Source organism: Eubalaena glacialis, chromosome 2 (assembly GCF_028564815.1).
Source record: "Eubalaena glacialis isolate mEubGla1 chromosome 2, mEubGla1.1.hap2.+ XY, whole genome shotgun sequence".
Classification (NCBI taxonomy): domain Eukaryota; kingdom Metazoa; phylum Chordata; class Mammalia; order Artiodactyla; family Balaenidae; genus Eubalaena; species Eubalaena glacialis.
The window spans coordinates 20389077-20415135 of record NC_083717.1 but is presented as its reverse complement, the minus strand read 5'-3'; the positions used below and the strand labels follow the sequence as shown (position 1 = coordinate 20415135).

Here is a 26059-nt window from a genome sequence, read left to right as displayed (position 1 = left end):
CAGCACCGTTGTCACCCGTGATATTTCTAAAGCCTAAGTGCAATGATCTCCCTCACATGTTTAGAAACGTTTTTAGCCCCCCATTGTCTGTATGATAAATCACAACCTCTCTGCGTAGGCAAACAAGACCCTTCATGATCTGGATAGTCTTCCTTGTGCAAAATTTCTCTCCAACCACATCTTTTGGCAGTTCTTCCCTCCACACCCATCAGCACTGACCTCCAGTAGTCCTGTGCGTAGTTCTCACTTCTCTCCCTTTGCCTCAAACGCAGACCCTTCTCTTCATGTCAAATGAAGCCTTCTTGACTATCAGCTCCCCTCCCCCCAGACATGAAGAGCTAATCAGTGTTTCGTTTGTGCCATCACAGTATTTTTATTTTCAGTGTTTTGAAATTCTTTGGGTACTTGTTAGGCTTTCATAACCAGACTAAAGGACAAGGGACTCTTAGTCATTTTGGCATTCCAATGCCTCGCCAGCCCTTGGCATAGGTGGGTGTTTAATAAAGGATGTGAAAAACTGTCCATGAAACTGAGGATTTTTTAGAGGAGGAAGCAATATATTTAATGGAGGAATGAATAATTCTTCTATCAGCTATTTTTAAATGGGATGTGGGAGAAGGATTAGTTGAACTTTTTGTGGCTTTAGGTGGCAGAGTTAATGTCAGCAGAGAACTAGGCTTCTGGTTCAGCCATGAAGAGCACAGTGAGAATTATAAAACAACAGTGCCATCTCACCGTCATTTGGAATCTAGAGTTGGTTTGCGTTGTACTCCTGCTTGGTCACTAAATGTGCTCTTTTCTTAGTTTTAGCCCTTTTTTTTTAACAGAAAGATGGAGATTATAGTAGCTCATATGGTTGTTTTGAGGACAAATGAAATAACAAATAACATTTCAGGGTGCCTAGGCTAACGCCTGACACTGAACGGTGCTTAATAAATGTTCATTGAATTTGAATTAGTCTCCTGTTTCTGGATGCTTTTAGTAAAACCTTACTCCCACTTTAAATATAAGTAAATATAAGTAATGTGTATGCATAAACTGACACCATAAAATAAAGATTCAATTGCCTTTCTTTCCCTCAAAGGTTTATTCATTGTACTGATGATTCCCCAGATCCGTGTATGGAATATGAGGTAAGAATCTTTTTTTTTTTTTTAAATCTTGAATAAAATTGGTAGTTCTAGATGAAGATGTATTGAGAATTTCTATTCATTCTTAAGTGAAATGAATCAAATTTTTGGACTAATTTCTCTGGGAACCTAGAGCCATTGAAGTTTTAAATTTATGAAATATACACATAAAATACATATATTATGTACATATACATACACATACAGTATATACACAGTATGTACATACTATGGAATATTATACGTATTTTGAAATGAAGCAAACACCTTCATACTCACCATCCAGCTTAACCTGTTTAAGCTTTTTAACCTGATTTACAAGGAAAAGTAGTCACCACCATTTTACCATTTTTATTTATTTTTTATATGGTTCTCTCATTTTACAGATTACATATAGAAGTAAGAACAAAAGGACAGCGGAAAACTTTATTAGAAATAGTAATAAGAGTTTAAACATAGCAACTCCCTCCCCCGCCCCCCAATAGCAAACCCATATTTTCCTGGTTTGAAGGTATACACAACACACATACACACACACACACACACACACACACACACACACACACACACACACACCCCTGAAGTGGGCAGTGTTCTTGGATGTTGTCGTTAGTTTAATTTCTTCGTCATCTATTTGCTTCCAGTCACTTGTATATACACATGCTTTCAAAAGTTGTCCACTGACTCACTGTACCAAGTAATTCTTAGTGTGTTGAGTGTATATATTGGCATATCTTCTGTGAACGGGTAATTTACTCTTCACCAAGCCACCAAACAATTCCTCCATCTTTTAGCACTTGTAATTGAGATCTTTACATACCATTTGTGAGGGGTATGTAATATATTAGCATTTTCCCAGGTCATTAAACATTTTTTATAACATTATTCATGTGTATGTAATACATCCATATCTATTGTTTCACTGAACAAACATCTATCAAGCACCTGCTATATCTTATTTGTGCTAGAAACACAAAAATGAAAAAGATTGTTTTCCTAGTATTGCCCTGCGGCGTAATGTTTGTTGTAACGTCATCATCTATCCCTGAGATTGATTTCACCGGCAGTTTGCTCTTTTATTGCTTTTTGGGGAATATGCCATCATCGTGTTAGTGCATAGGGTTTAAAACCCAGTTTTAAAAGCCCAGGAAAGTGAGAGTAATTAAAATGAAAAAAGTGGCAAGCAAAATCCTATGTATTGTGTGCTTGCGTCTGTGTGTATTTAAAAAGATACCAACTATATGCTCATGTATTCATAGAATACTTCTGGAAAGATGTATGAGAAATTGTCAGCACTGGTTGCCTGTGAGGAGGAGGACAGAAAGACTGTTTGGGGGGAAGACTTACCTTTTACCTTTTTTAAAAAATCAAGTACAGTGTTTGTATTACCTGTCCAAAACGTTATTTCAATAGATAATGCAAATTTTCCGACAATGTCAGTTTGCAATAATTGCGGATTTATTTGTTGCTTACATAAAAATTACTGTAGCTGTCAGAAAATATATTTGCCAGTATCAGCTTTTAATAGGTAACAACAGTGTAATTTTTTAGTGTGGGATTCTTCTAATAATTAGGTTCTTTTTAAAAAGGTGGCACATACAGAGCTTGACCAAGAGCTCACAATAATGAAAATTGGAATCAGCACACTTCAAATTTCTAAGACATATTTTAACAGTACAGTTTTTTTTTTTAAGGAAAGCAACCTACTATCAAAAATTTTAAAATACGAGAAAATATGAGGATCCTACCACCCGGATATCCTCAGTATTATTAGCATTTTGACCTTTAACTTCCCTTTCTTGAGATATTTGTGTGTGTGTGTGTGCGCGCGTGTGTGTGTGCGCGTGCACACCTGTGCGCATATACACTCTCCATAAGATGCTTTATGTGCCACTTTTTTTTTCACTTATGACATAGTGTAAGCATTTTCACAGTTCATTAAATTTTTTTTATATCATGATTTTTAGTGGCTGCTTATCTTAAATATTTGCCGTTCCATGTTTCACTTGACAAACATTTCCTAGGCACCTGCTAGGTATTACATACCTGTGCTGGGAACGCAAAGATGAATAAGACCCAGCTCCTCACCCTTAGAAGAGAGACTTGTGTCAGATTATCCTAGTACAACATGGGGTATGGGCTTACTCTCGAATGTTATGTACAAGAAACTGGGTGGCATGGGAAGGTACAGAGCCCACTGGGGGGATTCCTGGAATTGGGCCTAGAGTAATTCAAGTCCCATCTCCTAGGTCTTGAGGGGCAAAGAGGTGTATGCTAGGATTCGGGAGGCTGGGGGCTCTAGCCGTTGATTACAATTAATACTTCAAAAGGACAGGACTAGTTTTTTCCAAAGAACATTTTAAAACCAGACTCAGAAGCATACATTTGTCAACTGTACTATTTATAAATTACAACAATATGAGAATTTGCACATATTAAATAATAAGTTATAGTAATAAGACCCATTTATGAATTGGGCCATTGGTAGAATTGTATTACTTTAAAATAATGGGAAAATCATGAAAGGGTTTTAGTGAGTCTTTGTGATAAGCCGTAATAATTTTATCAGAGTATTACAGAATGATGCTTAAGGTAGATAACTTGGAAATTATTTTACTTTTTGATGTTCTTAAAGGAGTGAGGAACATATGAATTATAGGGAAACTTATGGCCCAACGATGATAAGATGTGACTATATCATCCTTTGAGTTGTATGTTATGTCAGAACTCCCAAAATGGTAAATAAATGACAAAGGCGCGTTTTGTCATAAAGAGTTTTAATACAATTTCCCCTATTCTGTTAGACTAATAGATCACAGCTCTGTTTCCTACATATCATGTCAGGAATGTTTTATGATGCCTTTTTTTAAAAAAAACACTTGATAATGGCAATTGTTAAGACATAGTCTCAACGTAAAATTGTTTATTAGACTAGTAAATATTCTCTTGTTACATAGTTGTGTTCCTTTTTTCCTTTGTCTACAGCTTGTTCTTCGAAAATGGTGTGAATTAATTCCTGGTGCTGAGTTCCGATGTTTTGTCAAGGAAAATAAGCTTATTGGTAAGGTTTTTGTTTTTTTTGTTTTTTTAAACCTTTGAAAGTAATTGTTAAAAGAAGACAAGCTTTTGATGGAAATAAATTACTTAGTAATTAAGACAACGGTAACAATCAGTTTTTATCTCAGATGCTACCTCTAACCAATTGGTACTGACTCTCTGGAATGCTGTATTGACAAGGGTCCTGAGGCCAGATTCTGTTTCCACAGAAAATAGTCTTGTTGATGAATCACGTCAATCTGGATTCCACAGATGAAAGTGGTGGCCATTACTGTTCTCAGGATATGTGTAATACTACCTGCTTTCTCTCTGGGGCTTTCCTAGGTATTACTAACAATACACTGCTTATTTTAAGCAGCGTAAAAAGCCCAGTTTTTGAACATTTATTTCTATTATTGAAGCACTGTTTATTATTCTAGCAAGAGAAAATATGCAAAGAAGTACATTGCTTTAAAAGCCACCCATTTTCTTTCCTCTGAGGTTATTATTTTGTCTGCTATGATTTATTCAAGCTAAATATTGTAGATAATTTGCTCTTACTTTGTCTAAGCACATTTTCCATGAGGTAGAATTGATCTTCAACCAAGAAAAGTGTGATTTGAACAGAATCAGATCAACACTATTTATTTATTGAATGTGATGTCGACATTTAACTTACCTGAAATACACTGGGGTTGTTTGAATTTATTGTATAATATTGTTATATATCCCTGAAAGAAACACTGCAGTATTAAGTACAGTTAAAGAAGGGAGTCATATTGGCATGTGATTAAGAAATTGGTTGGAAGCCCTTCTTTCAGAGCAGAGAACTTTTTCTTAGGTCTAGAGCAGATTAAAGGAGTTCTTACAATACTCCCTTTAGTGTTTTTGGAATAATGTCAGCAAGTCACTCTGAAGAAAGGAATGTTTACTTTTCCATGGCTTGAAACATCAGGCTTGTGAAGGCAGGATAGCACGTATGAACAAGGAAAATAGACCGTGAAGTGCAGTATGATTATGGAAGACGTATGGTGAGGGGTATTTTACATTTTCCCAAAGAAAGTGGAAAAGAATGCCAATTTTTAGACAGTTCATTGGAAAAATCAAAGAAGAAGCAGTTGACTATGTGGGTAGGTTTAAAATTGCTTCTTTCATTTTTTACATAAGAAACATTTTTGTGACTTTGAATTCTTCCCATTGTACTAAATAAAAATAACTACTGTTTCTAAAGTAAGAATGCATGGCAATATGGAATTTTAGAGTTCACCTAGCCATTTGAACCTTTACAACTGATAAGCTTTATATCTATATAAAATGCTGACTAATGTATAATGCCGTATTCATCCGATCTACTTTAATGGTTTCCTCAAAAAGAGGTTTAAATCGCATTTTGGTGTTTTTGAAAAGAATATTGTGTAATAATGAAATATAAAATATTTTCTTGTCAGGTATTTCTCAAAGGGACTACACACAATATTATGATCATATTTCTAAACAAAAGGAAGAGATTTGCAGATGCATACAAGACTTTTTCAAGAAACACATACAGTATAAATTCTTAGATGAAGACTGTGAGTATTTTTTATTGACCCAGTGAAATGAAATGCGTAATGTTACCAAACCTTATTTCACAGTGGTACATATTTAAAAACTGGATTCAAAATACTGTATTTTAAGCATTTTATTATATGATGGTATTGCTGATGGGTTTGCATGTTAATTTTACCTTATTTAACCAGAGTCCCTTTTTAATACTGAGATGGTTCTCTCTCTTGTCATTTGAGATATTTTATTATACATTTCAAAGGGTCTATCTACAGAGAACCACATGCTTCTGTTATTAGGACTAAATTAGCTAGTTGACTGATCTACCTTTCTAGGTTTTTATTTGAATGATCAGGTAGCACCAGTTACAAAGTAAATATTTGTGAGTTGTTTTTAAGAGTTGAAAGTAAGAATTGAAAGTACTGTGTATGAGACAGTTTTCATGCATTGTCAAATTATATCTGCTATGGTTTCTGTTTTTCTACTTGCCAAGCCTGGGGTCTGTGGCAGGTTTTGACTTTTAAAAAAGATGAATCATGCCCTAAGCATGGCTAGATAGTGTGCTTTCCTACTGAAGATTTTACCCATTTTATTCCCCATCAAGCAGTTAGTGATTGATGTTCCTTTCTCTGATATAGATAACCTGTCTCTAATTGTGAACTGGTTGAGACGATGTTGGTGTTTGGTTTGAATTTTTAAACAGAAGGGATTACGGCTGAGGATAGAGAAAAGGAAAACAAAATTATATAAGTAAAACATTGCAGGATACCGTTTTATGTTTGAAGTTTTGAGATGTAGAAGCAGGAAGTCCTTTGAGTAACTAATAATAAAACGCATTTTAAGTTTCAAAAGGAGGCGTAGATCGTGAAAGTAGAAGTTTGTTACTAACTTCAAGTTTTTTCTCCTTTGCAGTTGTATTCGATATATATAGAGACAGTAGGGTAAGTAAAAATGACATTTGATATGCTTTAAATACATAGGCATTCTCTATGGAAGGGCTCACCTCTCAACACATATTTTCTCAAATCAGCTAAGGTGCTTGAAATTCACCATGGCCAAGAATCTCCCCTTAAAATATCCTTAACACTAGGAGACATGATATCTTCCGTTGTTATGTGTCACAAATTCAAGGATTATTAATTTAACAGATGGCTAAGGCCACCCTGTGTCCTCCTTTCCCCTTTTGTCGGGGGCCTGGGTCTACTTAAAATAGTTGAGTTTGTACTCTTCGGTGTGGCCAGGAATTTGTCATTGGATATTTAGACAGTTATTATTTTCAGTCGCCTGAAAGGCCTTTAGCATGATTCGAGTCACTTGCATCTTTAGACTGAAGATGAGGATTTGAGTAGTTTGTATTTATTCTGTAATCTTGAAGTGATGGAAACTTCTGTAATGAAAAAGAAAACAAAAACCTGACCTAGTAAATCCTGCAGCAGAGATTTCACTATCAAGACATGCAATCTTTTCAGAGAAATTTGGGTCATTAGGTGTGCTGTGACAGTGCTCACTGACTTAGCTGTTCAGAGGACAGCAGTTGTGTTTTCTAAACATGAGACCCCTGTGTTTCTTAAATGTCTCTCACATTTATCTTCTTCCCTCTCCACGCTCCTAATGCCTCATTGTAGTGATGCTTGTGATACCTTTGAATCATTTTTTGGACAAAAGGAGAGGCCCATATGGTCATATCCCAAAAATAACTGTTAACTGTTTACTCATCTCTATCAAGCCAAAGGCATCACTTACTCTGTTTTCATGTCTGTCTTTTTTTTTTAACATCTTTATTGGAATATAATTGCTTTACAATGGGTTTATCTCTGGGCTTTCTACCCTGTTCCATTGATCTATATCTCTGTTTTTGTGCCACTACCATACTGTCTTGATTACTGTAGCTTTGTAATATAGTCTGAAGTCAGGGCGCCTGATTCCTCCAGGTCCGTTTTTCTTTCTCAAGATTGCTTTGGCTATTCGGGGTCTTTTGTGTTTCCATACAAATTGTGAAATTTTTTGCTCTAGTTCTGTGAAAAATGCAGTGGTAGTTTGGTAGGGATTGCATTGAATCTGTAGATTGCTTTGGGTAGTATGGTCATTTTCACAATGTTGATTCTTCCAATCCAAGAACATGGTATATCTCTCCATCTATTTGTATCATCTTTAATTTCTTTCATCAGTGTCCTATAATTTTCTGCATACAGGTCTTTTGTCACCTTAGGTAGGTTTATTCCTAGATATTTTATTCTTTTTGTTGCAGTGGTAAATGGGAGTGTTTTCTTAATTTCATTTTCAGATTTTTCATCATTAGTGTATAGGAATGCAAGAGATTTCTGTGCATTAATTTTGTATCCTGCTACTTTACCAAATTCATTGATTAGCTCTAGTAGTTTTCTGGTAGCATCTTTAGGATTCTCTATGTATAGTATCATGTCATCTGCAAACAGTGACAGCTTTACTTCTACTTTTCCAATTTGTATTCCTTTTATTTCTTTTTCTTCTCTGATTGCTGTGGCTAAAACTTCCAAAACTATGTTGAATAATAGTGGTGAGAGTGGGCAACCTTGTCTTGTTCCTGATCTTAGTGGAAATGGTTTCAGTTTTTCACCATTGAGGACAATGTTGGCTGTGGGTTTGTCACATATGGCCTTTATTATGTTGAGGAAAGTTTCCTCTATGCCGACTTTCTGGAGGGTTTTTATCATAAATGGGTGTTGAATTTTGTCAAAAGCTTTCTCTGCATCTATTGAGATGATCATATGGTTTTTCTCCTTCAATTTGTTAATATGGTGTATCACGTTGATTGATTTGCGTATATTAAAGAATCCTTGCATTCCTGGGATAAACCCCACTTGATCATAGTGTATGATCCTTTTACTGTGCTGTTGGATGCTGTTTGCTAGTATTTTGTTGAGGATTTTTGCATCTGTGTTCCTCAATGATATTGGCCTAGTTTTCTTTCTTTGTGACATCTTTGTCTGGTTTTGGTATCAGAGTGATAGTGGCCTCATAGAATGAGTTTGGGAGTGTTCCTCCCTCTGCTATATTTTGGAAGAGTTTGAGAAGGATAGGTGTTAGCTCTTTTCTAAATGTTTGATAGAATTCGCCTATGAAGCCATCCAGTCCTGGGCTTTTGTTTGTTGGAAGATTTTTTTTTTTTTTTTTTTTTTATAGACAGTTTGACACTGTCAGGGTGTCTTAACCTCTAAGCACAGTGTTGACGTACACAGGTGTTTTTTGTTTTTTTTTATTAGCACCTTTAATTATTATTTATTTGGCTGTGTTGGGTCTTCGTTTCTGTGCGAGGGCTTCCTCTAGCTGCGGCAAGCGGGGGCCACTCTTCATCGCGGTGCGCGGGCCTCTCACTGTCGTGGCCTCTCTTGTTGCGGAGCACAGGCTCCAGAGGCGCAGGCTCAGTAGTTGTGGCTCACGGGCCCAGTTGCTCCATGGCATGTGGGATCTTCCCAGACCAGGGCTCGAACCCGTGTCCCCTGCATTGGCAGGCAGATTCTCAACCACTGCGCCACCAGGGAAGCCCTGTTGGAAGATTTTTAATCACAGTTTCAATTTCAGTGCTTGTGATTGGTCTGTTCATATTTTCTATTTCTTCCTGGTTCAGTCTTGGAAGGTTGTGCATTTCTAAGAATTTGTCCATTTCTTCCAGGTTGTCCATTTTATTGGCATAAGTTGCTTGTAGTAATCTCTCATGATCCTTTGTATTTCTTCAGTGTCAGTTGTTACTTCTCCTTTTTCATTTCTAATTCTATTGATTTGAGTCTTCTCCCTTTTTTTCTTGATAAGTCTGGCTAATGGTTTACCAATTTTGTTTATCTTCTCAAAAAACCAGCTTTTAGTTTTATTGATCTTTGCTATCGTTTCCTTCATTTCTTTTTCATTTATTTCTGATCTCATCTTTATGATTTCTTTCCTTTTGCTAACTTTGGGGTTTTTTTGTTCTTCTTTCTCTAATTGCTTTAGGTGTAAGGTTAGGTTGTTTATTTGAGATGTTTCTTGTTTCTTAAGGTAGGATTTATTGCTATAAACTTCCCTCTTAGAACTGCTTTTGCTGCATCCCATAGGTTTTGGGTCATCGTGTTTTCATTGTCATTTGTTTCTAGGTATTTTTTGATTTCCTCTTTGATTTCTTCAGTGAGCTCTTGATTATTAAGTAGTGTGTTGTTTAGCCTTCATGTGTTTGTATTTCTTACAGATTTTTTCCTGTAATTGATATCTAGTCTCATAGCGTTGTGCTCGGAAAAGATACTTGATACGATTTCAATTTTCTTAAATTTACCAAGGCTTGATTTGTGACCCAAGATATGATCTATCCTGGAGAATGTTCCATGAGCACTTGAGAAGAATGTGTATTCTGTTGTTTTTGGATAGAATGTCCTATAAATATCAATTAAGTCCATCTTGTTTAATGTATCATTTAAAGCTTGTGTTTCCTTATTTATTTTCATTTTAGATGATCTGTCCATTGGTGAAAGTGGGGTGTTAAAGTCCCCTACTATGATTGTGTTACTGTCGATTTCCCCTTTTATGGCTGTTAGTATTTGCCTTATGTATTGAGGTGCTCCTATGTTGGGTGCATAAATATTTACAGTTGTTATATCTTCTTCTTTGATTGATCCTTTGATCATTATGTAGTGTCCTCCTTTGTCTCTTGTAATAGTCTTTGTTTTAAAGTCTATTTTGTCTGACATGAGAATTGCTACTCCAGCTTTCTTTTGATTTCCATTTGCATGGAATATCTTTTCCCATCCCCTCACTTTCAGTCGGTATGTGTCCCTAGGTCTAAAGTGGGTCTCTTGTAGACAGCATATATACGGGTCTTGTTTTTGTATCCATTCAGCCAGTCTATGTCTTTTGGTTGGAGCATTTAACCCATTTACATTTAAGGTAATTATCGATATGTATGTTCCTATTACCATTTTCTTAATTGTTTTGGGTTTATTTTTGTAGGTCTTTTCCTTCTCTTGTGTTTCCTGCCTAGAGAAGTTCCTTTAGCATTTGTTGTAAAGCTGGTTTGGTGGTGCTGAATTCTCTTAGCTTTTGCTTGTCTGTAAAGGTTTTAATTTCTCTGTCAAATCTGAATGAGATCCTTGCTGGGTAGAGTAATCTTGGTTGTAGGTTTTTCTCCTTCATCACTTTAAATATGTCCTGCCACTCCCTTCTGGCTTGCAGAGTTTCTGCTGAAAGATCAGCTGTTAACCTTATGGGGATTTCCTTATGTGTTATTTGTCGTTTTTCCCTTGCTGCTTTTAATATTTGTTCTTTGTATTTAATTTTTGGTAGTTTGATTAATATGTGTCTTGGCATGTTTCTCCTTGGATTTATCTTGTATGGGACTCTCTGTGCTTCCTGGACTTGATTAACTATTTCCTTTCCCATATTAGGGAAGTTTTCAACTATAATCTCTTCAAATATTTTCTCAGTCCTTCTTTTTCTCTTCTTCTTCTGGGACCCGTATAATTCGAATGTTGGTGTGTTTAATGTTGTCCCAGAGGTCTCTGAGACTGTCCTCAATTCTTTTCATTCTTTTTTCTTTATTCTGCTCTGCAGTAGTTATTTCCACTATTTTATCTTCCAGGTCACTTATCCGTTCTTCTGCCTCAGTTATTCTGCTATTGATCCCTTCTAGAGAATTTTTAATTTCATTTATTGTGTTGTTCATCACTGTTTGCTCTTTAGTTCTTCTAGGTCCTTGTTAAATGTTTCTTGTATTTTCTCCATTCTATTTCCAGGATTTTGGATCATCTTTACTGTCATTACTCTGAATTCTTTTTCAGGTAGACTGCCTATTTCCTCTTTATTTGTTTGGTCTGGTGGGTTTTTACCTTGCTCCTTCATCTGCTGTGTATTTCTCTGTCTTCTCATTTTGCTTAACTTACTGTGTTTGGGGTCTCCTTTTCGCAGGCTGCAGGTTCGTAGTTCCCGTTGTTTTTGGTGTCTGTCCCCAGTGGGTAAGGTTGGCTCAGTGGGTTATGTAAGCTTCCTGGTGGAGGGGACTAGTGCCTGTGTTCTGGTGGATGAGGCTGGATCTTGTCTTTCTGTTGGGCAGGTCCACGTCTGGTGGTGTGTTTTGGGGTGTCTGTGGCCTTATTATGATTTTAGGCAGCCTCTGTGCTAATGGATGGGGTTGTGTTCCTGTCTTGCTAGTTGTTCGGCATAGGGTGTCCAGCACTGTAGCTTGCTGGTCGTTGAGTGGAGCTGGGTCTTGGCATTGAGATGGAGATCTCTGGGACAACTGTTGCCGTTTGATATTACGTGGAGCTGGGAGGTCTCTTGTGGACCAGTGTCCTGAACTTGACTCTCCCACCTCAGTGGCACAGCCCTGATGCCTGGCTGGAGCACCAAGAGCCTGTCCTCCACACAGATCAGAATAAAAGGGAGGAAAAAAAGAAAGAAAGAAAGAAGAAGATAAAATAAAATAAAATAAAATAATTAAAATAGAAAATAATTATTAAGAGAAAAATTTTTTAAAGTAAAAAAAAAAAAATGGACAGACAGAATCCTAGGACAAATGGTAAAAGCAGAGCTATACAGACAAAATCACACACAGAAGCACACACATACACACTCACAAAAAGAGAAAAAGGGAAAAAATACATATATATCGTTGCTCCCAAAGTCCACCTCCTCAATTTGGGATGGTTCGTTGTCTATTCAGGTATTCCACAGATGCAGGTACATCAAGTTGATTGTGGGGATTTAATCCGCTGCTTCTGAGGCTGCTGGGAGAAATTTCCCTTTCTCTTCTTTGTTCGCGCAGCTCCCAGGGTTCAGCTTTGGATCTGGCCCTGCCTCTGCGTGTAGGTCGCCTGAGGGCTTCTGTTCTTCGCACAGACAGGACGGGGTTAAAGGAGCCGCTGATTCGGGGGCTCTGGCTCACTCAGGCTGGGGGAGGGAGGGGTATGGACGCGGGGCGAGCCTGCGGCGGCAGAGGCCGGCGTGAAGTTGCACCAGCCCGAGGCGCGCCGTGCGTTCTCCCGGGGAAGTTGTCCCTGGATCACGGGACCCTGGCAGTGGCGGGCTGCACAGGCTCCCGGGATGGGAGGTGTGGAGAGTGACCTGTGCTTGCACACAGGCTTCTTGGTGGCGGCGGCAGCAGCCTTAGCATCTCATGCCCGTCTCTGGGGTCCGCGCTGATAGCCGCGGCTCGCGCCCATCTCTGGAGCTCCTTTAAGCGGCGCTCTTAATCCCCTCTCCTCGCGCACCACGAAACAAAGAATCAAGAAAAAATCTCTTGCCTCTTCGGCAGCTCCAGACCTTTTCCTGGACTCCCTCCCGGCTAGCTGTGGCACACTAGCCCCCTTCAGGCTGTGTTCACGCCGTCAACCCCAGTCCTCTCCCTGGGAGCTGACCTCAGGAGCCCTAGCCTCAGCTCCCAGCCCCCACCCGTCCCGGCGGGTGAGCAGACAAGCCTATCGGGCTGGTGAGTGCTGGTCGGCACCGATCCTCTGTGCGGGAATGTCTCCGCTTTGCCCTCCGCACCCCTGTGGCTGCGCTCTCCTCCGTGGCTCCGAAGCTTCCCCCCTCTGCCACCCGCAGTCCCTGCCCGCGAAGGGGCTTCCTAGTGTGTGGAAACCTTTCCTCCTTCACAGCTCCCTCCCAGTGGTGCAGGTCCCGTCCCTATTCTTTTGTCTCTGTTTTTTCTTTTTTCTTTTGCCCTACCCAGGTACTTGGGCAGTTTCTTGCCTTTTGGGAGGTCTGAGGTCTTTTGCCAGCGTTCAGTAGGTGTTTTGTAGGAGTTGTTCCACATGTAGATGTATTTCTGATGTATTTGTGGGGAGGAAGGTGATCTCCGCGTCTTACTCTTCCGCCATCTTGAAGGTCTCTCCCACGTGTCTGTCTTCACGGGTGATGGCATCTGTTAAGAGTTAGAAAGAGCCATGAACTGAGATGTGGTACAAAGGAGGGATGTCACCTGGCAGAGTTTCAGCTTAGTGGAAACAAATCTTAGAGAAAGGACGGGGAGCTGGCTCAGTAGAATGGGTAGGAACCTGAGCTGGTGGGCGCCTGTGGCTCTGTTCTAAAGCCGGACCCCGGCCACATCCAGTCAGTCACACACCACTGTTTATCGAGAGCCTGTCCTGTGTTATTAGATGCTGGGCTTCTGACAAGCAGCTTCCAACCAGATGATCTCTCGACCGTCAAGGAGCTTATCTTCGAGACTTAAGCGTTCCAGGATTGGCCTGGTAGCGAGCAGGTTGGAATCAGTGAGGGAGGGAGGGAACCTAGCCCATTGCCCTGAATGTGCGGCTCAGAAGAGCTTTATTCTCATTTAATTCAGCATCTCCCTTAGTCCATACCACCCTGTGAGTTGTGTGTTATTTGTTCCCATTGTTCAGATATTCAGTCTGAAGCAATTCTGTTCTAATGCAGTTATATTTAATGGCATTTGAAAATTTGGGGTTTGCCAGGGTGTCTCAGTATTTCCCTGGCACATGTCCAGGTCTGCTGTGGTTCAATAGGGCTGGCAGGTCCGTGCACATGTGTGACTTGGTGAAACAGCTATATAAATGTCTTAAGTGAAGTTGGACGTGGACGTCAGTAATTATGACTGTGATCTGACAGAACTGAAAGCAGTTTGCGTGCTTTTAAAGTGGGAAACACGCCAGTGTAAACATCCTGACGGTTTCTGAGAAGAGATGTCAGCCATGATGTAAAACTCATTTGCATTCATTCAGTGGCACTTGTATCACCGTTTCTTAGACATTGTCTTGGATATATAATTTTATGGCTACTCTTGTGAGAAAGCTAACTCTTTTTTTTTTTTTAATTTTTATTTATTTATTTATTAGTTTTGGCTGTGTTGGGTCTTCGTTGCTGCACGGGAGCTTTCTCTAGTTGTGGTGAGCAGGGGCTACTCTTCGTTGCAGTGCGCGGGCTTCTCATGGCGGTGGCTTCTCTTGTTGTGGAGCACGGGCTCTAGGCGCGTGGGCTTCAGTAGTTGTGGCACGCGGGCTCAGTGGTTGTGGCTCGCAGGCTCTAGAGTGCAGGCTCAGTAGTTGTGGCACACGGGCTTAGTTGCTCCGCGGCACTGCACGTGGGATCTTCCCGGGCCAGGGATCGAACCCGTGTCCTCTGCATTGACAGGCGGATTCTTAACCACAGCGCCACCAGGGAAGCCCTAACTCTTCTTTTATGTTGGTGTCTGATCTGAAGTATAACCAGAGTGTGTCTAGGCTTGGTGACACTCTGATGTGTCCACGTTCTGACAGCGACTGGGCAGGTGTACTCAGTGTTGAGAGCTTCTACCTGCCCGGTATGTCAGAACTACAGCACCCCCATCCAGTAGGTCTGGGACGAGGCCTTGGAATATGTATTTTAAGAAGCTTCTTAAGTGATGATTATGCACGACTAGAATTTAGAATAACTACTTTAGGTACTTGAAAAATGATTCGGGTCCCCCTATGTATTTTTTTTGCTATGGTTATTGTCTTGTTATTAATTTCATTGCTTTTGGGGATGAATATCATCTTGTATCTTTGATATTGTTGAGAATGGATCTGCAGCCTCGTCACTTTTTTATTTCTGTCTTACGAGTGATTGAGAAAGAAAGTACAATTTCTAATGTGCTAAGTATTCTTTAGATATTTGTTAGATTAAGCTTGTTAATGTCATTAGTGTGAAAATATACATAGAAGGTCTGATTCTTAACCTTGCTCCTCTGCACTCCTATGGTGTTAGTTTCTTATGTATCCTTCCAGTATTTCTTGATGCAAAAACAAGCAAGATACTTATTTTTTTCCATCTTTCTTACACAAGAGTTAGCATATGATATACACTTGCACCTTGCTTTTTATACTTATTAAAAACAGTGTATCTTGGAGAGCTTTCCATTTTCTTACAAGGCATAATATTTCATTATGTGGATGTACTATCTAGTTTGATGAGTCACTTTCCTATGGATGAATGCTTAGCTTGTTTCTAGTCTTTTACACACTGTGCTATGGTGAACAATCCGTATACTGGTGTGTGCACATGTGTGCATGCCCTGGTCTGGACTGAACTCTTTCAAGGAGTAGACTCTGTGTTACTGATCTTTATGCCCTCATGCCTGGCACGGTGTTTGGTGCATAGAGATTTAGTTGGGTGGATGGGGGGCGTGGACAGTTGGTTGATATTAGGAAGTTTAGTGTGACCACTCTTGTCTGATGGGTTGCCTAAAGCAGAATTTCTCAGGATGTCTTGTTCCTGAGGTGTGACATGAAAAACATGTTATAGGTTTGAAATCCTCATCTTGATAGTTTTATGCCTGATTACAGCTGGCTTATTTTTCTTTAAACTAGAGGATGGCTTCTGAACTACAGAACAAATTCTGCCAGCTATCAGTCCTAACAGTGGTGATTTTATTTGTTTTTTACAACGTGGCATATTTTTAGTTTATAAAGCTAAATGCTCTGATGCTAACAGGTACGAAAGTTTTTTTTTTTTCTTTCTTTTAATAAGGAGATAGTTTTACCGGTTATAAAATCTCAAGTCGAAAGGGTTCGAATTTTAGAAAATACTCTTTTTGTTAAAATAACATACAGTATATCAGAGACATCTGAGTAATTGCTGGAAAAGCAAAGCTGAAATCATACCAAGGAGTTGATTGATGGCTGACATTATTTCACATAGTCAGAGAAGGTATGAGTGGGCACCAAATTGAAGTGAGGATACAAGTCAAGTGGCAAGAAGGAATTGCAGGGTTTCTCCTGGGGATTGTAGAAACCAGGAAACTTAGCCAATGGTATATGGTAGAAACTTCCTGTAGTAGTTCTTTGCCTCTTATTAGAGGTTTCTAGTTTGCAGCCAGTCCTAGGAAGATGTTTCATCTTTCTTAAACTTTTCCTTTAACACAGATGAGAAACAGTGCTAGATATTAGTAATGCTGGCTCAGCAGTCCAGTTCCTTTGTAGTTTTATACATGCATGGCTGATCAAGACACGATTGCTACATATTTACAGAAAAAACTACCAACAACAAAACGGTACAATTAAATAAATGTCTCAGTGAGAAAAATCAAAAGGAGCAAAGATAAAAGTTTCAACGAAACATTTATCTAGTAAAATGTCACATAACGTCTCCGTGATCAGATGTGTTGGCTTTAATCTCCTGGCAGGATTTCACAGATTCTCCAGCTCCTTTACGTCAGTGCTCTGCCACTTTATACCAAGGTGCAGACTCTGTCTGACTGGGTCAGAGGTGTCCTTTCCCTGAGGCTGGAACCTATCACTTTGGCCATCGCTGCTCTCAGAGTGGGAGAAGATGGCTGTTTCTTTTAAAGGTTGATTTCTTTTTTCATCTCCCTTTCATGTGCCATCAAGCTCTATCATGCAGAGAAAACAGTTATTACACTGAAATGAAAGACAGCTGAGCATTTTCTTATGTCTTTTGTGTGTTTATAAAAAACAAGCCTTTGCAGAAGCCTCTCAGGGCTCAGGGATGGTGCTGAGAACTGCTGGCCTCTTCATGAAAGATCATTGAAGTCACCCTTGAGAGCATTGCAGTCATGCTACTTCAGTGGAACCATTTTGTGAGATTTTCCTTTCCCTGCTTGGGTTTTTGACATAAAATTCTCGTGTGATTGGAGGCGGAAGTCGACATATATGTCTTCGTCGGGCTTTCTTTTCAGGGTCTCTCCTCCGCCTTTACGGGCGGCCTCCCCTTTGGCACTGTGCCTGCACCACTTAGGCGGCCCCTTCTCAGATGGGGCCTGGAGGAAACTGTCTTTTGAAAGAAGTGATATGATTTTTACGATGACCTTTTGGGTAGAATAAGATGATCTTTCTGATAAGCCAGATTACAGACTTTGTTTTATTTTATGCTTATTGATCTTTCTTTCTGTACTGCAGGGGAAGGTGTGGCTGATTGATTTTAATCCATTTGGTGAAGTCACAGATGCGCTGCTGTTTACTTGGGACGAACTGTTATCTGGAAGAAACTTAAAGGGTGATTTTAGTGAAGAAGCCCTGGAGCAGGTAAGATGATCAGAAAGATCCCCAGGAAACCTGTCAGTCCACTGAGGAATTGCTCGCTGGTTCTCCAGGCGCTGACACAGATTTACTCATAGATACTTTGCTGAGTTCTTCGTTTCGTACTCTCTCGTGAATGTTTTCTGTCTTTCACAAAATAGTTGTATTAGAGAAAGGGTGTGCGCTTTGATTTCTTCACTTCCCTTTGTCTAAAGTGAAGATGATCATCTGATAGTTTCTTTTCTGGTTATTTTTCTTTTTCTTGGCTCCTCTGTCCTGCCCACCTGAGAATCCGGACCGTGGGTCAGGTCACGCATCTGTTTATGCGGGTCCCAGCCCCGGGCTGCCGCGCACGGTTAGAGGGATGTCGCCCAGATGCGCAGACAGGGTGGGGAGGGGGCTCGTCCCGGTCACCACCCCTGGCTTCCCGTGGGCTCTGACCGCAGGCTCTGTCGCCCTCGCCAACATCCCCTCCTGCTGTCCACAGTGGCCGTTCCACCCACTGCACGCTCCTCAGAGCTTCCGTCCATCACTCCTGTCCTCCTCAGCAGCTGCTTTCGTGTCTTCCCTCTTAGGAAAAGAGAATCCATTGGTGAGAACTCACTCCGTTTAACTGTCGTCAAACCTACAGACTTACCTGCATCCTTCCTCCCGAGTCTCGTCTCTGCCCCTGCGTCTCTCCAGGTTCCTGGGGCTACCATCTGCTTTCCTTTTTCCAGTCTCTTCCTTTCTCTGTAAGCAGGTAACCGTGTTCCGACGCCTCCTGTCTTAGAAAGCAAGACCTCCCTCAACTCTGTAATGCCTGTTCATTTTTAAAGGAAATTCTAAAGTCACCCATAATCCTACCTCCTCGAGAACCACTGTTAATATTCTGGTGTGTAACCTGCCTGCACACATACACACGAGGCTTTCTAAAGTAAATGAGAGTGCTCTGCGTCTACAGTTCTGTCCACGGAGCTCTTCGTTTCGTACTCTCTCCTGAGTGTTTTCTGTCTTTTACAAAATAGTTTTATTTTCACACGGTTGTTTAAAAACACACAGAGAGAATTAGAAAGAGGCGAGACTTGGAATCCTACTACCTAGAAATGGCCATTCTTACCAGCTCTGTTAAGGTTTTCTGGGCATTTTTTGTGTGTATACACATGCGCGTGCACACATTATTTTGGAAGCGGGGTCCTGCAAGTGCCTCTCCTGCTGTCGGGCCACTCGCTTGTCCTGTGGCCACCGCTCCCCACGCCCCTTGCCGCCTGGGTCTCCTCGGCTCACCCCCCCCCCCCACCCCCCACCCCCGGTTCCAAAGAAACTGCTTGTGGTGAGGGCTCCACCAACGTGTCAGGAATTCCAGCGAGCAGTGCACGGCCCTCCCTGCTCTTCCTTAACGCTGGGCCGCATCTGAGCTGTTACCTCTTGTTCCTGTCACACCCTTTCCCCTGGTTTCCGTGATGCCTGCTCGCCTCCCGGCTTTCTTCCTGCTTCTCCGGCTGCTGCCTTGCCCTCCATGTGAACATCTTTCCTTCTGTCTGTCTCTGAAATAGTCCTTTTCATCCTTACTCTGTCCCGGGCCGTCCTGGGCCCTGTTTTTCTAGATCTGACTGTGGTCCCTGTTTTACACATCAAGGCGCTTGCCCTGCTGTGTGGGCCTTGCCTGCGGACTTGCCTGCCTCCTGCCTCGGGCTGTAGGTTTCCGAGCCCATTGATGGGGTCCCTGTTCTCCATGTGTCTGTGGGGCTGTGCACAGTGCCAGGCACAGCTAAGGTTGATCAAATTAGTGAATGAAGGGATCTTATTCCTGCTGGCATCTTAAGAGTTGTGGGCCATTAAATCTGAGCGTCAAGGAAGAAGATTTGGCACAAGGTTATTTTTAAATATGAGGGACAGAGTTATTGGATAGAAACAGTTTGCACAAGATTCGCTGTATGATCCAAATTCATTCATTCTTCCTTCCCTCCCTCCCTCCCTTTCTTTCTTCTTAATGTAAACAGCCTCATATTGGAGGTTGGGGATGACAGAAGGGCAACAGGAACTGGCCCCTGCTTTTCCCCAGCATCACCTCCCGTCTGTCCTCCACCACACAGAGACCTGCCTTCTTTTCGTTCCTCGAAGCCACAAAGCCCTGCCTGGCCTTCAGGTCTTTGCACTGATCGTTTCCACTGCCTCCAAAGCCGTGTTCACTCCCAGGCCTCATGAGGCTGCTTTCATCCTACTTCTCAGTTCTCAGTCCAGACGTCCCCTCCTTAGCAAGGTCCCACCTGGCCCCCCTCTAAAGAGGAGCCTACATGGTTCTCCTCTTACCATAGTGCCCTGCTCTTTTGTTTTTATAACACTTTTTACTCTCTGGAACAAGCTTGTTAATTTATTATTTGCTTGCTTGGTGGCTGTCTACCATCTTGTTTTCCAGTTTTTCTCCCATCCCTAGAACAAGGTCCAACAGACAGTTGGTGTTTTCATGAGTACTTGTCAGATGGCTGGTCTGTCTGTCATAAGGTATGGCCTGCTTTCTAGGGCTCCACGGTCCTGTTCCATCCAAGTTCCCGGCCTGTCTCCACCTGCTGGACACCACCCATCCCTCACCTAGGTCTCTGCCACCCATGAAGCCCAAACACAAGGCCTCTGACTCTGAAATCCTTTTCAGCACCAGGCAGCATGTGAATATTCTATGCAAGACTCTAAGCATGTACAGTAAAGAATGTGAAGACCTGTTAAATATGATCCTTGAATTTGCAGTTTTACATAAGTGCTGAGAGGAATCTACAAATAAGTACGTAAAATGACGTGAGAAAAGCACAGCAGTGTTAGGGGTTCGGAGCACTCGCTTGCCCTTACTGTTAACTCTCTTCTCTAAGGCGGTATTTCCAGCAGTGCACCTGTGGAAAGCGACAGTGTTTATAAAGCGTGCTGGCCTGTGTGGGACCACTCGAGGCAGCCTCAGGCCTGGAGAGACCCGCAGCCCTTCATGGCCATGGTGCCTGCACACCCAGCACTCAGGGACCATCTAGCCCCCCGCGGGAACTCTGTCTTCAGATACCTTAGATGTGTATTTTCTTGTGAACATGTGGAAGTATTTTAAAAACCTTGGTGCTTTCTTTTACTTCAGAATCTGATTTTCTTCCCTACATAGTACAGAAGAGGACATGGAGTTGGAATTGCTATGCCAGTATCTTTTTCAATTTGAAGAATAGACTTAAAACAGGACTTTCTCACCGACTTTCCTTTTTCTTTTCCTTTGTAAAGGATGCTCCGGCCTTCCGTTGCACCAACAGCGAGGTCACAGTTCAGCCGAGTCCCTACCTGAGCTACCGGCTGCCCAAGGACTTTGTGGACCTCTCCACCGGGGAGGACGCTCACAAACTCATCGATTTTCTTAAACTGGTAAAGTTTATGTGTACTTAGTAGGCTGGCCAGCTCTGCTTTCAAGTTGACTCTTTAATATTTCATTTTAGTCATATACCATGTAGACTTTTATTTGATGATTGGGAATTAATGGGCCAGAATTACTGAGTGAGGTCATTTTATAATGACATAATGTCAAGTAAGCTGAAAGGTTAATTTATTGATTAAAATGACAGAAAATGTTTTTATATGTGTATGCTTTGAGTAATTTTCATAATACTTGTAATCTTGAAGAAAGTATGTATAGTTGACCCTTAAACAACCAGGGGAAAATCCACATATAATTTATAATGAGCCCTTCGTATCCACGGTTCTGCATCCACGGATTCAACCGGCGGTGGGTCCTCAGTACCGTAGTATTTACTACTGAAGAAAATCCACATGTAAGTGGCCTGTGGAGTTCAAACCCATGTTGTTCAAGGGTCAACTGTATACTGTTATAGGGCTGAGAGCAGATCAGCTCTCTCCGATGGGTACTCCGGGGGAAGGTGAGTATTTGTATTTGTGTGTGTTTCTGGGTGGGAATATTTGTACGTAAAGAAGAAAGAGAAGAAAATGTTCAAATATCTTGAGGATAATGTGCCCAGGAGCCAAAGTGATAAACTACTTTAATGAACTACATAAGGCATGTTTTTTTTCCATGATAATTTTCAACCACATCTTTTGCTAGGGGCCTCTAGAAAATTATACTTGCTGACAGAAAAAGCGATCTTGGCTGAACAAATATCCCAATTAGAATGTGCTGTTTTAATGCATCTTGGTTTCCTTTGACAGAAAAGGAATCAGCAAGAGGATGACTGATTAGCATGCTAGAGTTCAAGGCCAAGTCACACAGGAAACCACCGCTGCTTCTGGAGGCCGTACTTAGTCCACAACCTCCTATTAACCCAGTCAGTGGGGGAGGGGGAGGGGGGCAGCGTGGAAGTCAGTGGCTTTTTATATTCATGTATAAAACTGGGGGAAATGGAGGGACTTTGCTACTTGTAAAAATAACACAATAAATAGATCTTAAACATAGGAAACCGTACTGTTCTGATGATAAAATACTTTCTATGAAATACCTTGTTCTTTAGGCTCAGTCTATTTATATTTATCTCTGTTCCTTGTGCTATTTTTTTTTATACCTGGCAGGTAGCTGGGCAAGTTTATATTTGTTATACAGAAATGGGTTCTTTCTTTATCATTACTTTTCCCATTGAAAAAATAGAACCTTATATTACTATAGAAAATATTTTTCCTACTTTGAGGATTTTCATGTAATTTTTCTATCAGTTGAGCTTCGGTTTGGGTGTAGTTAAAATAATACAGACTTCTCAAACTGTCAACCAAGAATTTCAGTATAGTACCTTAATATGTATCCCTAAAACTATCACAGATATAATTCAGCCTTTTAAATGATTATTGGAATTTGGGGGGAGGTAGATTCACTTTTTTTAGGCCACCGTTTTAGTAATTATTCTTCAGTGTCCTGACTGATGATATATCAGTGATACCTGATTTACTCAGCACTTACTAAATGCTAAGACACTCTGCTAAGTGCTCTTTATGTAGTATTTTACATCACGGAGCAATTTAAGGAAACAGACGTTACAGTTTCCTAGGGTATCTATCTAATGTGGTATCAAAGAATATTTTACTAGTCGGAGGTATGTTTCTCAACATCAGAGAGCATGTGCTCCCATAGAAAGATAACAGAGAGAAGTGGGGCAAAATCTCCCCTTTCTGTGTAGTTAAGGCAGATTACGTGTAGTGATGAAAAGATATCATTTCTCGTTAGGTTATTTCGAATTCTAGCTTGCTGTGTGGTTTCTCCATTACAGTCACTTGATATTAGCGTTTAGAATACAAAATACAAAGATCAAGTGTATCAAATGCCATTTCTGAGGCCAACTGTTTGAGGTATAAGTGCTTCAAAAATTTTTGTTTTTTAAACTGCTCATGGGCTTCTGTTAACTCATAATGGAGGGATTTATCGTTGTGAGTTGATTTCATCTTAGCTCCGAAGCTGGTTCGCCAAGATGACACTTGACCAGTCAAAAAAAGGAAACGTATTTGATACCAATTGAAAAAGTTCAGACTATGTATAATAAAAAGACTCAAGCAAAATTTAGCAAACAGTTTATAAAAAGGACAATTCTTGGTGTAAAACTCATTAAATTTTTACTTTAATTTTCCTGAGGGTATGATTGAGTTGAACTCGCACTTCCCTTTTAAAAATGTGATTTTGGTACGTTGTTTCTGTAGTATATTTAATTCTAGTTGATTATCCTGGTGTTAATGTTAGATATAGGATAACATGCAGGAAATATTCTCCTAATTCAGATGTCATTTATGCCTGCCTAAAGATCAGTTTTCGAATTATCCTTTTATTATGTTGGCTTTATCTATTCTTTCTTTGAGGTACCTCAGGTTTGCGCTTGAATTTAGAGAGTGGATGCACATGTGATTCCTTAGTCTGGTTCTGAAATCCTGCCTTCGGAAGAGAAGACATTACAGACCTTGATTCTGACAGGTTGGGATAAACATGTTTACTTTGTCCTGCAGGCAATGGCATGTAGCACAGGCCTCCCAAACAGCAGACTTTGCCAAAAGTTCTGTTTAAAGAAGTGTCATTTTGATTTGCATTTTCTGTGTTCATAGATCTTTCCCATCTACTCAGCTTTTTTTTTTTTTTGGAAATTGAGGATCATGTCTGTTAAAAAGCAAACAAAGCTTGTGTGACTGAGTTCTTCGGCTTAAATTTGTTTTCTTACCTATAAATTGGGAGAATAATAATCATAAACTCATGCCTCTATTAAATGAGATGTAAAGCTTTTCATGTAGTGCATCGTACGCAAGCCCCCAAGAAATGGCAGCTATTATTACCATTCTGCTTTGCAGACCTCTGTAGATTAAAGGCAGATTCTTTCTTAACAGAACCAAGAAAATTTTGAGTGAAAAGGGACTTCAGAGATCATTCAGCCCAGTTTCTTTTCCTTTTTCCCTCCTTCCCTTTCCTCTTTTTCCCTTCCTTTTTTTTACAGAAAACTGCTCACAGAAGTTAAGACTTGTCCAAAATTGTAGCAGAATCAGAACCACAAAAGAACCTCTAGTCTAATGCTGCTCACTAAGGATTTTTAGCCTAATATTTTTTGTAGATAAGTTTCAACCAGGACAAATTATTATTTTAATAATAAAATTTTCAAAAAGAATTGTTTTTTAAATAAAAGTAAGTACAGATTCATTTCACACATCTCTGTGCAGAGGAATTAAGTAAAAAGATACTAAATATAGAGAAATTAAATGAAGAAATAACTGAAAGATTTAATTCAGTTTCATGTTTGTATTAACTAGGCTGATCTTGAGAGGAGGCTTAGCCATCTTTAAACATTTTAAAGACAGAATTCCTATTTAACTAAACGTTTTATTCATGTGTTGCCTTGGCTCATAGAAAACAGTTTCAGTAAGTGTACGAAGAAAAGAAATCGTGATAAGCTCACCCTCCACATGCACTGCAGGTCTATTATGTATACACATTAAGAAGAGGCTTGAGGAATGGCAATATAAGACCTAGTAACAAAAAAGTGGTTGAAGCAGCAGCTAAATGCCCCATGTCATGAGCTTAGGCAGTGAGTCTGGGATTAATTACCTGAAGAGAGAATGCATTCAAATGTGTCCTTTTTTTTTTTTTTAACCTGGGAAACCAAAATAAAATGGCACTTCTAAATACATATAGACAGAAAAATTAACAGAGGTGGAACATTAAGGGAAAGACGCTGAGGCAGTGACTTGTTCATCCAGCAGACATTTTTCGGGTCCAGGACAGTGTTAGATGCTGTGTGTACATCTTAAGCGTCCTGCCTTCAGGGACCTAACAGGATACAGGACACCACGATAGACTCGTACGTAAAGAAGGAGGGTTTGATGAGTTGCAGCAACTTGAAGACCTCTGTGGGTGCAGGAAGAGCGGTCAGGGCCTCGTCCAGGTGAGATGTTGGGATTTCATTCTCAGGTGAGGCGGGAGGCCATTGGGAGGTTTATGCAAAGGAGAGACGTAATCTAATTTAGGGCTTTGAGGCATTACTCTGGTTTCTGTGTAGGAAGCAGAGCGATCAGTTAGGAGACAGTGACTCGTGGTGGTCAGGGCGGCCCCCACTGCGGGGGAAGGCGTTGTGAGGACATGAGGTGCAAAGATTAGGGATACAGCCAAGGGGAAGGCCAGATGGGATGTAGGGCGTGAAGGAGAAGGAGGGTGTGAGCTGCCGGGTGGAGGTGAGGCAGTTTTCTAAGCATGAGAAGGAATAAAAGGGAACCAGGTTAGGGAGGGAAATCAAGACTTCCGTCTTGGACATGAAGAATTTGAGATTCCAGTGACTTAGCAAGTAAAGATGTCGAGAGACAGTTGGATTTAACAATTAGAACTTGGGGAATTCCCTGGTGGTCCAGTGGTTAGAACTCGGCACTTCTACTGCCGTGGGCCCAGGTTCAATCCCTGGTCGGGGAACTAAGATCCCACAAGCCACCCGGTGCGGCCAAAAAAAACCCCAAAAAACAATTAGAACTTCTGTGGAACAGTAGGAGCAGATCAAAAGGCCTGGCAAACTGGGAAAGAAAGCCAGGGGATGGCATTATGTCCAGCTACGTGGGACACTGCTAAGAAGTTAGATAAGGCGGGCTTCCCTGGTGGCGCAGTGGTTAAGAACCCGCCTGCCAATGCAACGGACACAGGTTCGAGCCCTGATCCTGGAAGATCCCGCATGCCGCGAAGCAACTAAGGCCGTGCGCCACAACTACTGAGCCCGCACTCTAGAGCCCACGAGCCACAACTACTGAAGCCTGCGTGCCACAGCTGCTGAAGCCAGTGCACCTAGAGCCCGTGCTCCGCAGCAAGAGAAGCCACTGCAATGAGAAGCCCGTGCACCGCAACAAAGAGTAGCCCCCGCTCGCCACAGCTAGAGAAAGCCCGCGCACAGCAACAAAGACCCAACACAGCCAAAAAAAAAATTAGATAAGGCAACAAAAAAA

The 26059-nt window shown here is 40.9% G+C and overlaps 1 protein-coding gene and 1 non-coding gene across 2 annotated transcripts in view; both read left to right on the top strand.

Annotated features, from left to right (window-relative positions):
• Positions 1-22136, top strand: part of CDC123 (cell division cycle 123) — a 55970-nt gene extending 33834 nt beyond the window's left edge. Inside the window, exons 7-13 of the mRNA XM_061181630.1 lie at positions 1085-1133; positions 4116-4191; positions 5615-5737; positions 6624-6652; positions 17546-17671; positions 20897-21034; positions 21830-22136. Coding sequence (XP_061037613.1) covers positions 1085-1133; positions 4116-4191; positions 5615-5737; positions 6624-6652; positions 17546-17671; positions 20897-21034; positions 21830-21856 — 568 coding nt within the window. The 3' untranslated portion in view covers positions 21857-22136. The remainder of the gene's footprint in view (positions 1-1084; positions 1134-4115; positions 4192-5614; positions 5738-6623; positions 6653-17545; positions 17672-20896; positions 21035-21829) is intronic.
• Positions 22137-25465: 3329 nt separating this feature from the next.
• Positions 25466-25538, top strand: TRNAR-UCU (transfer RNA arginine (anticodon UCU)). Its single transcript has one exon. It is a non-coding gene; the product is annotated as a tRNA-Arg (tRNA).
• Positions 25539-26059: the final 521 nt, after the last annotated feature.